The 15,050-nt window shown below is 44.8% G+C and overlaps 4 protein-coding genes across 4 annotated transcripts; all 4 read left to right on the plus strand.

Moving 5' to 3' along the window:
- Nucleotides 1-918: 918 nt before the first annotated feature.
- Nucleotides 919-4,155, plus strand: TbgDal_I1230 (calpain-like cysteine peptidase, putative; the record flags this gene model as incomplete). Its single annotated transcript, XM_011773078.1, has 1 exon — nucleotides 919-4,155. The coding sequence occupies one exon, from the start codon at nucleotides 919-921 to the stop codon at nucleotides 4,153-4,155; it is 3,237 nt and encodes a 1,078-aa protein (XP_011771380.1).
- Nucleotides 4,156-5,406: 1,251 nt separating this feature from the next.
- TbgDal_I1240 (calpain-like cysteine peptidase, putative) lies at nucleotides 5,407-7,455 on the plus strand (the record flags this gene model as incomplete). Its single annotated transcript, XM_011773079.1, has 1 exon — nucleotides 5,407-7,455. The coding sequence occupies one exon, from the start codon at nucleotides 5,407-5,409 to the stop codon at nucleotides 7,453-7,455; it is 2,049 nt and encodes a 682-aa protein (XP_011771381.1).
- Nucleotides 7,456-9,865: 2,410 nt separating this feature from the next.
- Nucleotides 9,866-12,064, plus strand: TbgDal_I1250 (calpain, putative; the record flags this gene model as incomplete). Its single annotated transcript, XM_011773080.1, has 1 exon — nucleotides 9,866-12,064. One exon carries the CDS (start codon nucleotides 9,866-9,868, stop codon nucleotides 12,062-12,064), a length of 2,199 nt encoding a protein of 732 aa, XP_011771382.1.
- A 223-nt stretch (nucleotides 12,065-12,287) lies between these two features.
- Nucleotides 12,288-12,458, plus strand: TbgDal_I1255 (hypothetical protein, unlikely; the record flags this gene model as incomplete). The annotated part of the gene is made up of 1 exon (XM_011773081.1): nucleotides 12,288-12,458. One exon carries the CDS (start codon nucleotides 12,288-12,290, stop codon nucleotides 12,456-12,458), a length of 171 nt encoding a protein of 56 aa, XP_011771383.1.
- Between the last annotated feature and the right edge of the window lie 2,592 nt (nucleotides 12,459-15,050).

The following is a 15,050-nucleotide window of genomic DNA, read 5'->3' on the forward strand; positions in this document are numbered from 1 at the left end:
TTTCTCTTTTTTGGGAGGAGGGGAGTTTGCGAAAGGGATTACCAAGTTGCACCCCCAAATTTAATAATAATAATATACATTTGTTCTTAATGCGTATCAATAGCAAATAAATACCAGGGATTTGTCTTTTAGAAGCTCTCACCGCATCGCGCAGGAGACAAGTTCAGAAAAGTAGTAGCATTCTCTTATAGGCTTGTTCTTAACTTTAAAATATTTTATTTTCCATTTGCTCTCTCTCTCTGTGAACGGGTTTGCTGCCTCACATATTTTCAATACTCATTATGTATATCGTTTCTTTTCCCAACGCTTTCACACATTTGACATTGGGTAGGATAAGTCAGTGACTTATCCGTTTTGTTTTCAATTAGAAGTGCTGAAGTGAATTGAAGTGTGTCCCGTTGCTATGTAGGGGTGTTTGAAACACAGTGTAGGTGGGGAAGTAGTTGGTTAACTTTTCTCATGTGTGCACTTGTGTCGTGTGATAGGTCATTGCTTTCCATTTTATTCATTTCCTAAAAAAACACTATGTACCCTCCATACCCTGCGGAAAGATTAGTTGTGCTCTGATAAAGGGATGTGTTTTCTATGTTCATGTGATGAGATTAAGTTATTCTGGCGCTGCGACGGATGGCGTGCCACTTTGTGATTAAAATGTACTTTCAGGAGGCTGTATTGTGCTACCGGTGGGTTTTGTGTGGTAATGCGCGCACTCGTTGTTTTAGCAGGCTTCGCTGCTGCTTTAGTTGTTGTGTGTTTGTTATCAGCGATTTATTTTTCCGATCCCTTATGCAGTGAATTGCATCGGTCCCTATATATACGTCCCCCCCCCACTTTTCACACTGGTACACAGAGGATAGGGTTATTTGAGAATAAGCGAATCCAAGCATATCTCTTATCCTTAAGCATCAGGGACAAGATATGTCGGAGTTCGAACTTATGAGTGAACTGAGTGAAAGCGCAGCAAAGGGTGCGCTCAGCGAACAGGCAGAAGATGGTCATCGTACCTACTCTCCTGGGCCTGAAGAGGAAGAAAACCCTGATGCAGCAGGGCGTGAAGGCGCGGCAAAAGATGGATTGGATGCTCATGCTGAAGAGGCCTCCCCAGCGCCATCACCTGCAGGTGAATCGGATGAAAAGGCCAGCAAATCTGAGCATGAAAGTGAAGCGAAGGAAGGGTCGGGTGGCCGTGCTGAGGAAGCTTCCCCAGCGCCATCACCTGCAGGTGAATCGGATGAAAAGGCCAGCAAATCTGAGCATGAAAGTGAAGCGAAGGAAGGGTCGGATGGCCGTGCTGGGGAAGCTTCTCCAGCGCCATCACCTGCAGGTGAATCGGATGAAAAGGCCAGCAAATCCGAGCATGAGAGTGAGGCAAAGGAAGGGTCAGATGGCCGTGCTGAAGAGGCCTCCCCAGCGCCATCACCTGCAGGTGAATCGGATGAAAAGGCCAGCAAATCTGAGCGGGAAAGTGAGGCAAAGGAGGGGTCAGATGGCCGTGCTGAAGAGGCTTCCCCAGCGCCATCACCTGCAGGTGAATCGGATGAAAAGGCCAGCAAATCTGAGCGGGAAAGCGGGACCGCTGACGGGTCAAGCGGTCGTCCTGAAGAAGTTTCCCATGCGTTTTCACCTAATAGGGAATTGGAGGACAAGGCCAATAAATCGGGAGGCGAGAGTGTGACCAAGGGCTCGGATGGCCGCCCCGAAGATATTTCTCATCCGTTTTCACCTAATAGGGAATTGGAAGAAAAAGCCAATAAATCGGAAGGCGAGAGTGTAACCAAAGATGGATCGGATGGTCATGCTGAAGAAACGTCTCCAGTGCAGTCACCTGAAGGAGAGGTGGGCGAAAGGTCTGCCAGGGCAGGATCTGATCATGAGGAACAGAAAGGCGAATCATGTTTCGATGACCGTGACACTGGCAATGATCAGGCTGTTGACCGCAATGCTCACGATGCAGCGCCCCATTTGGACGACAAACACACCAATGGGGCCGCTGCAGATGCTACCGATGCACCACGCCACACTCAAGAGGTCAACGACCTGTTCAAGCCTCGAATGACACCTTACAAACAGCCTGACCGTTGGGATCCCATTGAAACCTATCTGGGAGAGGATGTCAGTGATGAGTTGGAGATCACCACGGCACGTAAGCCCGTTTTCACCGATGAGGAGAAAGCTGACGTGCCAACCTTTAAGAATGGCGAACCAGACTATGAGGGTGAGTACCTTTCATGTTTCGATGAGCCTAATCTGCTGTACCGTATTTACAATCGTGAGGAGAAGACGTGGGCCTTCTACAACGACACATACAGCTATGAGATGCATGTACGATTCACCTTTGCTAAACTCTCAAAACTTCAGGCACTGGGGAACACGAAGATGTACACTCAAGAGACAGGTGAGCATATTGCGGAAGTCATTGTATATCCTCGGGAGACCGAGATGTTCGTCAAGGGAAATGCTAATGGCTTTACAAGCAAGCTTCGAGCAGTCCCTCTAACGGAGGAGTACTACGCCAGGCGGCAAGAATTGGCAAACAACAAGATTCAAGAAGAAATCGCTCGCGTCAAAAGTATCGTTGGCGATGTAACAGATTCGGAGCAGGTTCTCAAGGCCTGTGTTGAAAATGGCATCCCTTTTGTTGACCTTGAGTTTCCACCATGTCAAGACTCTTTGGCGACCGGTGCAAAAAAGCCATTCAAACGCCTTCCATGGGTTCGTCCTTCGCAATGCCTCCCCGATTACATGGCTGATCAGGTGCGCCTCTTCCGAGGACCAATTCGACCTGGCCAGGTGGACCAAGGAGAACTGGGTGACAGTTGGGTCATGTGCTCTATAGCGGTGCTGACGGAGCGACCAGACAAGGTCGTCAACATGTTTCGTCACCCAACCGACCCAGAATTGGGTAAGAAGGAGCGTTCTGTGGGCGGTTACCGCGTATCTCTCAACAAGAATGGGCAATGGCGCAGCGTGATTGTGGATGACTATCTTCCCATGTCTGGTGGCAGGCTAAAATATGCAAAAAGCAGATACGACCTCGCGGAAATATGGCCATGCATTCTGGAGAAAGCCTTCGCCAAGCTGCATAATAGTTATGCCAATATCTGCTCCGGTGATCCTCTCCACGCCCTCCAAGATATGACTGGTTTCCCGACCTCCAGGTTTGACGACGCCTTTGCCAACGCTCCCTTGTCTGGGAAGGACGATCTGTTCCAGGACTGGGTGAGGTATGTGAAGGCACAGTACCAGATTATCTTAAGCACACCTGGAAAGAATCCAAGAGACAAAGCTTCCGGCGAATGCCACACAGCAAGGCGGTACACAAGCGTGGGTCTCCTTACAGGTCATGCGTATGTGGTTCTCGATGCAGCATTCTTCCCCGAGTATCAGTTACGTTTGGTAAAGCTGCGTAATGCCTGGGGTCGTGGGTCGGAGTGGAACGGCGACTGGTCTGACGGCGACGAAAAGTGGGAACGGTATCCAGATGTGGCGGTGAAGTGCGGTTACAGCAATGGTGAGAGCGATGGCACGTTCTGGATGGCGTGGGATGCATGCTTGCGATACTTTAACGGCGGGGGCGTGTGCTTCACGAGGAACTCAATCAACGATTACCGTGTACCCTCCACGTTTGTAAACTGTACGCCTTCCTGTGTCCTTGAAATAACTGTTGAGCAGCCCACGTGGATGTGCTTTATGCTCTCTCAGAAGGATAAACGCGGCTCCCCTGAGGCCCGTGAGTACAACCCCGTCATGATCAGCATCGCGCAACCCATTGGGGGCGGATTGTACAGGGTAGTGCAGAACAGCTCCGCTGACGCCTATCATCCGCTTAGCGACAAGTGGACTTTCTACCAGGCTCGTGATATCAGCATCCTATACGAATTGTTGCCAGAATCCTCACCGTACATTGTGATACCCCGCTTAATGTTAGTGGAGTCGCAGCCTGATGAGGTACCTTACACATTGAGTTTCTCCTGCAAGCGTGCTGTTGGTCACGAAGGCGTGACTGTGCAGCTGAAGACCATCGATAAGGACAACAAGGTTCTCTACAACTTCCCCAAGTTTGAGCCCGACCTCAGCTCTACTGATGTGGAGTACCAAGCACGGGTTGCTCACAAGCCGTTTCCTGAGCTGAAGGTGGACTCCTCCGTGTGCTGAGGTTGCCTTCTTTTGCTTACCGCTACTGTCAGATTCCCACCCATTTTTTTTAATCCCACCCGTTATTGTTTCATCAACTGTTTTTTTTTGTTTGTTTTCCTTCATACGAAGGCATCATCAAGGTGTGCCTCATTTTATGTACAGATATATTCGTAGGATGATGTATATATTATACTTAACTGACGTACACCGTGACGAATCGTAGCGGTCGTTTACACAAAAGAGAAGGAGCAGGGGATAGTGATGTTGACACCACACGTCTCACTGTGTGCATTCACCTTCACTTGATATACGTGCGTGAGGGAAGATTGGAGCGAATATGTCGTAAATGGAGAAAAGGAATAAGAGTTTGAGGTGGGGAGGAGGCGAGCAAGCGAAAAAAAATATATATAAGCATATGTTAAAAGAAGGAAAACGGGAACGGGGGAAATGGGGAAGTTGGTGTAGCAGCAATAGATAACCTAATATATAATCGTTGTTTTGTCAATATTATGTGTATACACTACACATAAGTGGGAGACGGTATGAAAACGAGCGTGAGGAAGGGGATATTGAGAAAAAAAAAAAAGCACACATCGTTGTGTTTGTATCCATGCGCTTTGCGCGTGCGGGGCCCGCACAGTTACACCGTAACAAAATCTTCCCTACCCTGCGCCCATATATGTGAGCGGTGGGGGAGGCGTTGCCCTCCCACATCAGTGTACCCTTTCGTATTCCTTTATTTTAATAAATTATACCTTTTTGTTTTTTTACCACCCCCAATTCTCTCGCACCCTTCACCAACTCTGAAAGCAGTTCATTGTGTTATTCTCCCCCACCCCCCCCTCGCGCCTGCTTAGGAAGTGGAGGGGGTTGCTTTCTCACCACTTGCGCTCACACATGTGTGTGTCTGTGTGTGCTGAAATTAATTAACTTTCTTTATTTCCTTTTTTGTTTAACTTATCGTCACAAAATACGCTGTCACACAGCTTGACGCCACAATTGCCCACGAAAAAAAAAAAAGAGGAAGAAGGTAGTTTTGATAAGAGGGACGAACAGGTCAAAAGAGCGAGTGTTAGAAGAACAGGAGAGCGCTGCATCGTCTTGACGGGTGTGTATTTTTGGGAACCCCAGGAAGCACGGCTCGACGCGGTCGGGAGAGGGCTTGAGTGGGAAGTGGGAGTCAAAAAACAAAAAAAAAGAGAATAGTGTCCATCTCCTAACCCTCGTAACGAGCCTTCACAGCTGTTATTGAAGGGAGATCTGCAAATAATGAGCTCGCGTAACGGCAGCCTCGCTGGATGCTACGTGGATGAATTCGATGAAGCCGCCACTACCAAACCTGAAACGAGCAGCATTTACCGCTACGGCAGACCCGTATACGAGGGGACGCCAACTGCATGCTTCGAGGGCGGGTTGTTGTTTCGGATTGTGGAAGAAGGTAAGAACAACCGCTGGTCTTTTTACAATGACACGCCAAGCAACCAGATGCGCGTGGAGGTTATTTTTGGAGCAAATTCTGCTATTAAGGCCCTTGGCAACACAAGCCTAATAAAACTACCCGATGGTTCCTACAAGGGTACCGTAACGGTGTACCCATTAGAGACAGAGGTGTTCGTTGAAGGTAAGTGTGACACTTACGAGAGCAACATCGTTGCGGAGGAGCTTTCAACGGAGTACTTGCAAGATGTAGCGGTACAGAATGCGAAGGTAATCGAAAAGGAAACGCAAGAAGTGAGCAAGTTGGGAGGGGAGAATTCCTCACCAGACGACACGCTAGCAGCGTGCATTGCGAAGAAGACAAAGTTTGTTGACTTAATTTTTCCACCCGGGCAGGAGTCCCTGCAAATCGGTACTCCGCACAAGCTGAAAGTGATACCGTGGGAACGACCAAGCATGTACCTTTCCGATGAAAATGCCCTGCACGCGCGCTTATTTCGTAACAATATCCACCCGGGAAACATCGATGAAGGTGAGCTGGGAGATTCGTGGTTTACGGGGGCTTTGGCTTGCATGGCCGAGTTCCCGGACCGGGTACGCGATATGTTTCGTCACCCACGGAGCATCGAGGAGGGAAAGAATGAACGCGAAATAGGTGCGTACCGCGTCACCTTCAATAAGGATGGATGGTGGACCAACGTGATTATTGACGATTACTTACCATGCTCCGGTGGGCATCCCATGTTCGCCCGGTCGTACGGGGATCCGATGGAGTTATGGGTCTCATTGGCACAAAAGGCCTACGCCAAGCTGCATGGTGGTTACGGTTTCCTCGTCGTAGGCGACCCACTCCGCGCGCTTCAGGACCTTACTGGCTTCCCCTGCTCGTCCTTTAACACCGCCTTTGAGAATGCCAAAATGAACGGAGGGGAGGAACTGTTTGTCCATTTATTGCAATACGGACAGACGAGCTATCAGACAATACTGACCGTCCCCACAAGGGGAGCCTTGAAGCTGCAAGGAGCGAGTGTCGAGGCATATGAGGCCACTGGGCTTTTACCGGGGCATGTATACACAGTGTTAAGTGTAATGCCCTTTCCGGAATACAACCTTCGCCTGTTGCTGCTGCGCAATTCGTGGGCCAATCATTCGAAACACCGATGGAATGGGGCATGGAAAAGGGGTAGTGAGAAGTGGAAACAGTACCCAGGCGTGGCGGCAGCTTGTGCTGGGGCATGTGATGCAGATGGTGTTCTCTGCGTTGAGTGGTCAGAGGCTCTTGCTCTTTTTGCCGGGTGTGGTGTTTGCTTCGTACAAGACACCCCGTATGACTACCGTATTCGTGGGTGCTTCCAGAAAGCTATACCGAGTGTTTGCCTTGAGATCAGTGTCTCTGTACCCATTGTGCTGTGCCTTTCGCTAACCCAGGAGGGCTGCCATGGCACAGACAAGGCGGATTACTCACCCATCATGCTCAGTGTTGCTCACGGTTCTGGATGTAACCAAATTATGACTGTTGAAGCGAACAGTGGCTTCGACGCGGACCATCCCAATCCGGGTTTCACCTTCTTTGAAACACGTGAGGCGAACATGTTCTTTCATATGATACCGGAGAAGTCCCCTTACCTCATCATACCACGAACCATGACACCTTACAAGGAATTGTCTTATGTGCTTAGTATCCACAGCCCAGTGGAGATCGGCACACCGGAAAGTGCCGTATTTGTCGCATTTCGGACACTGGCACCCGAATGTGGTGCCTTCGCCAACTGTAGGAACTTCCAAGTGCAAGGAAGCACCTGCCAGGCGGAGTTCCAGGCTCGCGGAACAGAACAGTTTTTCCCTGATATCTATCTTGGTAACTCTATTGAGCTGTCCTAAACAAAAGTGCGTGTTTGCTTATTATTTTATTTTTGTTTGTTTGTTTGTTAGGAGGGGTGGAGAAAAGGGGATGAAAAAGAAGAGGGGGAAAAAATAACGAGCAAATCGACGGAGACAATGCAGGGAGGAGGGGAGAGGGGGAGGAAAAAAAAGAGCTTTGCAAAGGTAAATGCAGGCGCGCGTGGGTTTACTTCTCTTTGTTTTGTTTTTTTTTTTGGTTTCTGCCGCGCAGGGCGAGAGGGTTTGTGGTGATGTTGCGTCGAGAACGTTAACGACGGAACGAGCGATGTTTCCCGCATATCCCTCACCATCGTTATGATCATTGTTTGTATGTATGTATTAATTTTATGTGTTGTATTCCTTTAGTTATTTGTTTACTTTCTCTGGGTAGTGGTTTTGTAAGGCATGGGGTTGATGAAGGTTTCCCAAGAAGAAGAGAATGGATGAGTGAGTGAGTGAGTCTGTGGATTTTTTTTTTTTTGAAAAGAAAAAGAAGAAATAAAAAGAGGAGTATTTGATGAAGATGGGATACCATCCGGTGCTATCCACAAAACATAGGAAGAATACAAGGGAGAGTGTGAAGTTGGTGTATATTCGTGCATGTATATGTGCTCGCGCCTGGTGTTTGTTCATCCACTTAGTTGAGAGATGGTTCATTCCCTACACGTGCACACATATAAACCTTTTGGATGTAACCGACCATTCTCCTCTCCCCTGTATTTATCTTCAAGAGACAAAACACACACACACACACACACCAAAGAAATAACTACTGACCTTACCGTCTTCTTTTTGATATTTATTGCATTATATATTATTATTATTATTACTGTTATTTTATTTTTTATTTTTTTTTGCCCTGTATTCACCGTTTAATTTTTATTTATTTCTTCCCTGCTTTTCACCCACATTTGTATGAAATTGACAATTTTGACAGCAGAAAGGGGGCTTGTGAAGAAGAGAGAGATTGAATTCGTCTCCTGTCTGTGTGTATGGAGCTGAAGAAGAAAAAATAAACAAGAGGAACCAATAGCAAAACGGTGGGTTTACATATTAGGTTTTATGTGGTGAGAAGAGGGGGAAAAGGACTGTGAGCGGGTGCCTAAAGTGTAATACACCACTCATTTCATTCATTACGCTTTCGATCACGGGTGCTTAACAGCGGTTTTTGGTTAGAGGAATTTTACTTCTTCCCATTGATGTGTGTGGCGTAAAAGTTATATGTTCTCCATCTCGTACGCGTGAATGTGTGCATTTGTGTGAGTGGAAGGAAAGGAAGAGTTTATACTACGTAGCAGTGTTCATGAGAAGGGCTCGTTCTTGTTTATTTATTTTATTATTTCATTGCATTTATTGGCCGTGTATCGTAAACTCTGCAAGGCAGTTGACACACTCCCCGGTTATTACTACTATTACCATTATTATTATTATCATCATCATTATCACTAATTAATTTCCCTTCCATCCCCTTCCTTTCTTTTACGTGTTTGTCTGGCGAATAGACAATAAGACGGTACTGTGACGCGTATTAGTTAACTCCTATTTCTTATTTTTCTACATCCCTTTCATTTGTATGCATGGGTGTCCCCACAACTCCTAGCAGTGCAGCTGGTGTGCTCTTTCGTTCATTGTTTTTTTATCCCTGTTTCGTGGCTTCCATAATGTCCTTCTTTATTGTCCTTCATATTTTGTTCGTCAATTCTGTTTATTTGTTTCATTTTCTTGACCACATCCATATATATATATATATATATATATTTATTTATTTATTTATTTATATGTGGGTAGTGCTGAAATCGCAATCCTGTCCTCTCTTTTCACTTTTACAACTGGGTTCAACCAATAGGGGATTTAATGCTCATGTGAAGAGGATGTGTGGTGCCCCTTGGCCGACATCCTCAACTTTTTTCCGTCCATTTTTTTTTTCTTCACCCACGTGTTTTACGCATTCGGGCTGTATACGCGTATTACACTCGTTTGTTGCTTTTTTTTTTTTTTAACTGACTTGAGTTGCTTCTTATTATTATCTCTTTCTTTCTTTTTCTTTTTCTCTTTCTTTTCATTTTCATCACTTTTCGCTCGCTTATCGATACTAAACCTTCTGTTAGAGCACCTCAAACTCTTATCGGAGATCCGACAAGTGGAAGCGATTGGAGAAAGTCAGCACCGTGAAGTATACTGTGTACACCTTTCTCCACAAAAAGTTTCCCGCATCTGCTCCTGTAGTTGCTGCCGTGACAGGAAATAACTGAATCAAGTAGTAAACTCGCATTCCGTGTGTGTGTGCTGAAGAGGCGTAAGTGAATAGCGGCAGGTTTGGCGTGCACTTTCAAAAAGAATAGAGACTCTTACCTTATACTTTTTTTGTGTGTCGGTGGACAAACTATTGGTGAATAGAAGAATTATATAAATGGGGTGTGGTGCGTCTTCTACTCAGTCAGAAGATGGCATGCACGAACCCATACCCCCTATGGAAATGGTGCGCAAGCAAATTGCAGCCGCTCAACCAGAGCAAAACGGAGTTAAGGAGGGTCAATCGAGTAAAAAGAAAAGAAGTGGTGATGATCCCCCTGACGAGTTTGAGGAACTGACAGTAACCGCACTTCCACAGCGGTGGCAACGGGACTCGACCTACAAGTGCGGGTATCCCATGATCACGGGCGACGAAGTGAAACCATGCTTTGAAAAGGGTTTATTATACCGTATTGTGAAGGGTGACACATGGGCATTCTACAATGATACGCGCACGTACGAGATGTGTGTTTCCTTCACCTTCGGAAGGGATTCGACGGTGCGTGGTATGGGCAACACTGTCATCACAAACCTGGAAGGCGGGGAAATCCTTGCAGAGGCCTCAATATACCCCTGTGAGACGGCCATATTTGTGAGAGGGAGATTCAGCGGATTCCGGAGTAAGATAAAGGCACAGCCTCTCTCTGACGAGATTCTGAAGGCAAAGGTTAAACAATACGACAAGTACATACAAGAAGATTTGGCGAGGGTTAATGCTATGATCAATGAGAATGATAGCGATGACGCTATTCTTGCGAAGTGTGTTGAAGGACCCACACCTTTCATTGACATTAGGTTTCCCCCCAACCAAACTTCCATTGAGCGCGGTGCCGTGTTGCCCATCATGACGATTCCATGGGCTCGCCCCGACATGTACCTCCCTTTAGGTTTTCCTCCCCAAGTCCGCCTATTCCGCAGTGCAATCAGTACTGTGAACATTGAACAGGGAGATCTTGGGGACTACTGGATTATGTGCGCAATCGCCTCCCTTGAGGATGATACGGAACGGTTGCGTGGGATGTTCAGACATCCTGTCTCATGTGAAAAAACGGCTAAAGAGCGCGCGGTAGGGGCTTATCGCGTCACGCTTAACAAAAGTGGATGGTGGCATTCCGTAATTGTGGACGATTATCTTCCCGTAGTTGGAAACAGACCGAAGTTTGCGCAGTCCCTGAGTGACCCGTGTGAGGTGTGGGTTTCTATTCTTCAAAAGGCCTACGCAAAGGTGCATGGAAGCTACGTGAATATTGTTGCAGGTGATCCACTACACGCGTTGCAGGATTTCACAGGCTACATATCGTCGAGGTATGACTACATACTTGATCCGGAACAGGGCCTCGAAGAGAATGAAATATTAGAGCGGTTAGAGAAGTATGACCAGCAAGGTTTCAAAATTATCCTTAGTACTCACAATGCAAAGACAGATAACCCAAATGTGGATGAAACATACAGGGAGGTGGGCCTGCTGGCAGGTCACGCATACCCGGTAAAAGCCGTTCGTTACTTTGCTAGTGAAAATATTGCCCTGCTGCAGATACGCAATCCGTGGTGTCGCGAAACCGAGTGGAAGGGTGAGTGGGCCAATGGCAACGCGGAGTGGAAGTCCCACCCAGAAATAGCAGAAGCCTGTGAAATAAATGCGCAGGACGGTAGTTCCTTTTGGATGTCCTGGGGGGATGTACAGAAGTACTTCAATGGATGTGGTGTTCTTTTTCGCTACCCGAGGAGCATTGACTATCGTGTTCGTGGTGTCTTCCGAGGCGACATTCCCAGTGTGTCCATCCTCATCAGCGTAAACAAAACAATATCATTAGTCTGCTCTCTCACTCAAGAGGACCGCCGAGGAACGAAGATGGCGGACGATTATCCCCCAATTATGTTAAGTTTGTGTGGTGGTGATCGCCTCTCCGACGATATGGAGGTGGAAAAGAGCACCACTACGGAAGCGGACTACCCCGGCGAAGACTTAACTTTCGTCCACAGCCGTGACGTTGGTATGATGTGCACGCTTACGCCCTTCAAGTCACCGTATTTATTGGTGCCACGCATCATTACAGGACGTGATGAGGAGCACCCGTATGTTATCGGACTGTTGTCTGAAGCGGAATTTGGTGCAGACCTGAAAGCAGAGTTCTTCAGCGTCCCAGCGAACTGCGAGGTCTTCCGGAACGCCAAGTCGTTTGCCTTCCAAGGGGATGTGGTGGAGGCGAAATTCCAAGTGCGCACGCCGGATTGTCGTTTCCCCACGGAGTATAACAGCACTGTGATAGTAAAGGCCAAGAAGGGCGACTGGTATGTGGAAAATAAAAAAAAGTAATAGCAGTATCGATACATGGGAGCAATATCTGACTGACCTGTGGGATTACCGAGAAAAAAAAAGCGGGAGGGGGGAGGGAGGAGGCTCCTCTTTACTTCTCAATCCTCCAGGAAGGGCGAGTCGGAAAGTGATGCAACGACATGAAACAAAAAAAGAAAGAAAGAGGGGAGAGAGAGAGAGAGAGAAAGAGAAAAAACCCAAATGGTGGCCGAAATGCACTTAGATGTGTGCTTTTGTGCCCCTGGTTGGTGCCTCAAAAGGGGTCAGTAATGGTGATGGGGAATTTCAAGAGTTTTTACTGCACATCCGCATGCTTGAGGGGCATTTGTACAAGCGGGTCCCCGCCATATGTGCGAACCCATGCGGTTCCTACTGGGCTGAATCTTCCAAATGACATGTAGAAATCATAATGTAGAAAAAGGAAAACAAAAAAAGAGAGAAGAATGTGACTAAATTTAACGAATGAAGGAGGGAAGAGGTGGGTGAGTCGCCATATAAGAGGAAATATGAGGGATCCACGATATCCGTATGCGAGTAAAAGGTGAAGAAGAAAGAAAAAAAGATATATATATATATAGAGAGAGAGAGGGAGAGAGAAAGAGAAAGACGAACGAAGAGGGTCTGGTAAGTATAATGTAGATGATAGAATTAGAAGAAGGAAGGAAAAGAAAAGAAAAAGAAATAAGAAAACTTAGCCGGGGTGTGAGTAGCGGATGTCTTGTGTGCTCGTGTTGGTGCATACGCTTGCAGTGCGGGCTCTAACGTTATTTGTTTCCCTTTGTGTTAGTTGATTTTGAGCGCACAATATATACGATATAGGTATGAACGTTTGTTTGTTATGTTTTGTTTCGTTTCGTTCCTCTTCTCCAGTGGATTGAGCAAGAGGACCAATTGAGGTTGAGGAAGAAGATGCCAAGGAAACGTGTATATGTTGATTTATTTACATAATATAACCAGGTGAAAGGAGCTAAAGTGGTGTAGTTGCGTTATTATTGTTATTGTTACCATCATTATTATTACTATTACTTCCTTCTTCTTACATCCGTATTTCCCTCGGTTGCCGTGTTCTTTTTCTCTCTCCTCATTCCGTTTCTTTCTTTTTCTTTTTTTTTTCATTCATATGCGTCCTTTCGTCCATCACCCCACACTCCCTCTTACTGTTTATATGTAGGCCCTACCTTTTACCTTTCTGTTTTGTTTTCCCTGTTTCTGTTTCTGCTTCCGCTCCCCTTCTTTTTCTTTTTATTTTGTTTGTTCGATTGTTCTCCCACCCGTTCCTTTGCATCTTCCCACATATTATTCTTGACCTTTTTTTTTGTTTTTAATTTGTTTTTGTTTTTTACTTAATTTCTACTTTCATATTGTTTCCTCCCTTCCTCTAAATAGGGATGAAGAGGGTTTGCTGAGGGGCTTCCCTCTTTCCTTTTTTCTTTTTTTTTTCATATTTTTATTTCATATCTCTGTTTCATATTTGTTTTTCTTTTTTTCAATTTGCAAAACAATAAAAATAAAAAATAAAATAAAGGAGTGGAGGTGGAGGGACTTTCCTCTTACTTCTATTTCTACTCTCTTCCGCTTTGTATTGTTTTCTCTTGCATTGACAACAGCACCAAAAGCAACAATGACAGATATATCTGCATAAATGATGTAGACATATTCACACGAATATAATATAAATGTAATGTAACGTAATAATGGCGTTAATAATTATAATGGTAAAAAAAAAAGGATGAAAAAGGAAGGAAAGGAAATATGTATGTATATATATATAAAGGAATATATTTATTTGTATTGGGTATGTTTTAGTTAAATGATATATTGTTGAATTTAGTAAATGGTATAAGTATTTATGTATGAATATATTAGATGTACAAATGAAAAGTTAGTGGATATTTCTTTTCCTTTCTCTCGCTCACACGGTGATGCGGAAGATGGATTTTTAATAATATATATACGGAAGGAAAAAGAGGAAAAGGGTGCATTTGTATTGATGCGTTTGTTATATTTTCAATAGTAACCTTATTATATTACTGTTAACATTAATAATATTGTTACGGTTATTATCATTCATATTCTAGTTGGGAAATGCATTGGTTTCTGTGGGAACAGAAATGGGTGGGAAGCGAATTTTTGTTTGTGTTTTTTATTATTATTAATTTATTTCCTTTTCTTTATATCTGCCGTTATCTCTGTGTGCTTGTGTTTGCATTTGTAAGCTCACTTCACTCTGTCACGTGTTCGTTGCGTATACATAATTTTTTTTTTGTATTTTACACGTGACAGAGTCGACACAAATGCGCCAGGTGCGTTTTCTTCTGTTTTTTTTCTTTCTTCATCATATGTTTACACAAATGTATATTATTATTATTATTATTATTATTATTATTATTATTATTATTATTATTATTATTATTATTATTATTATTATTATTATTATTATTGCTGCTGTTGTAATTATTATCACTTTTTTATTATTTTATTATTTTGTTTTTTTTGTTCAACTGAAGAGAAGAGAAAACAACAGAAGGTTTTTGTGTTTTTTGTTTGAAAAGGACGAAACACAAAAATGATTTTTTTTTTTTTTTGACGAGGGGGGGGGGGAGGGGCATGCATGTGACGGATTTGAAGGAGTACAAAAAGAAAGAGGAGAGGAAGAGGAGGAAGAAACATATAAAAATGGAATGGAAAGAATTCGGTGAAGGCGCCAACTCAAAAGAAATTCAAAAAAAAAAAACAAGGCAAGGCAAGGCAAGGGGAAATTGAAAAAAAAAAATTAAAAGAGGAAAGAAAATAGCACCAAAAAGGAATTTAAAATGAAACGGAAGCTGGGAGAAGGAAACGGGAAGCGGGGGCGGAGGAACAACATTTGTTTTCCCGTAAAGGGAAGAAATGAAGAGTATTCGTTTCTTCTTTTTTTTTTCTTTTTTTTTTTCTTAACTTCCCTTCTTCATCTCTTAGAAGCAACCCTGTGAGAGTAAAGAGGTTG

This window comes from Trypanosoma brucei, chromosome 1, assembly GCF_000210295.1.
Source record: "Trypanosoma brucei gambiense DAL972 chromosome 1, complete sequence".
Classification (NCBI taxonomy): Eukaryota; Euglenozoa; class Kinetoplastea; order Trypanosomatida; family Trypanosomatidae; genus Trypanosoma; species Trypanosoma brucei.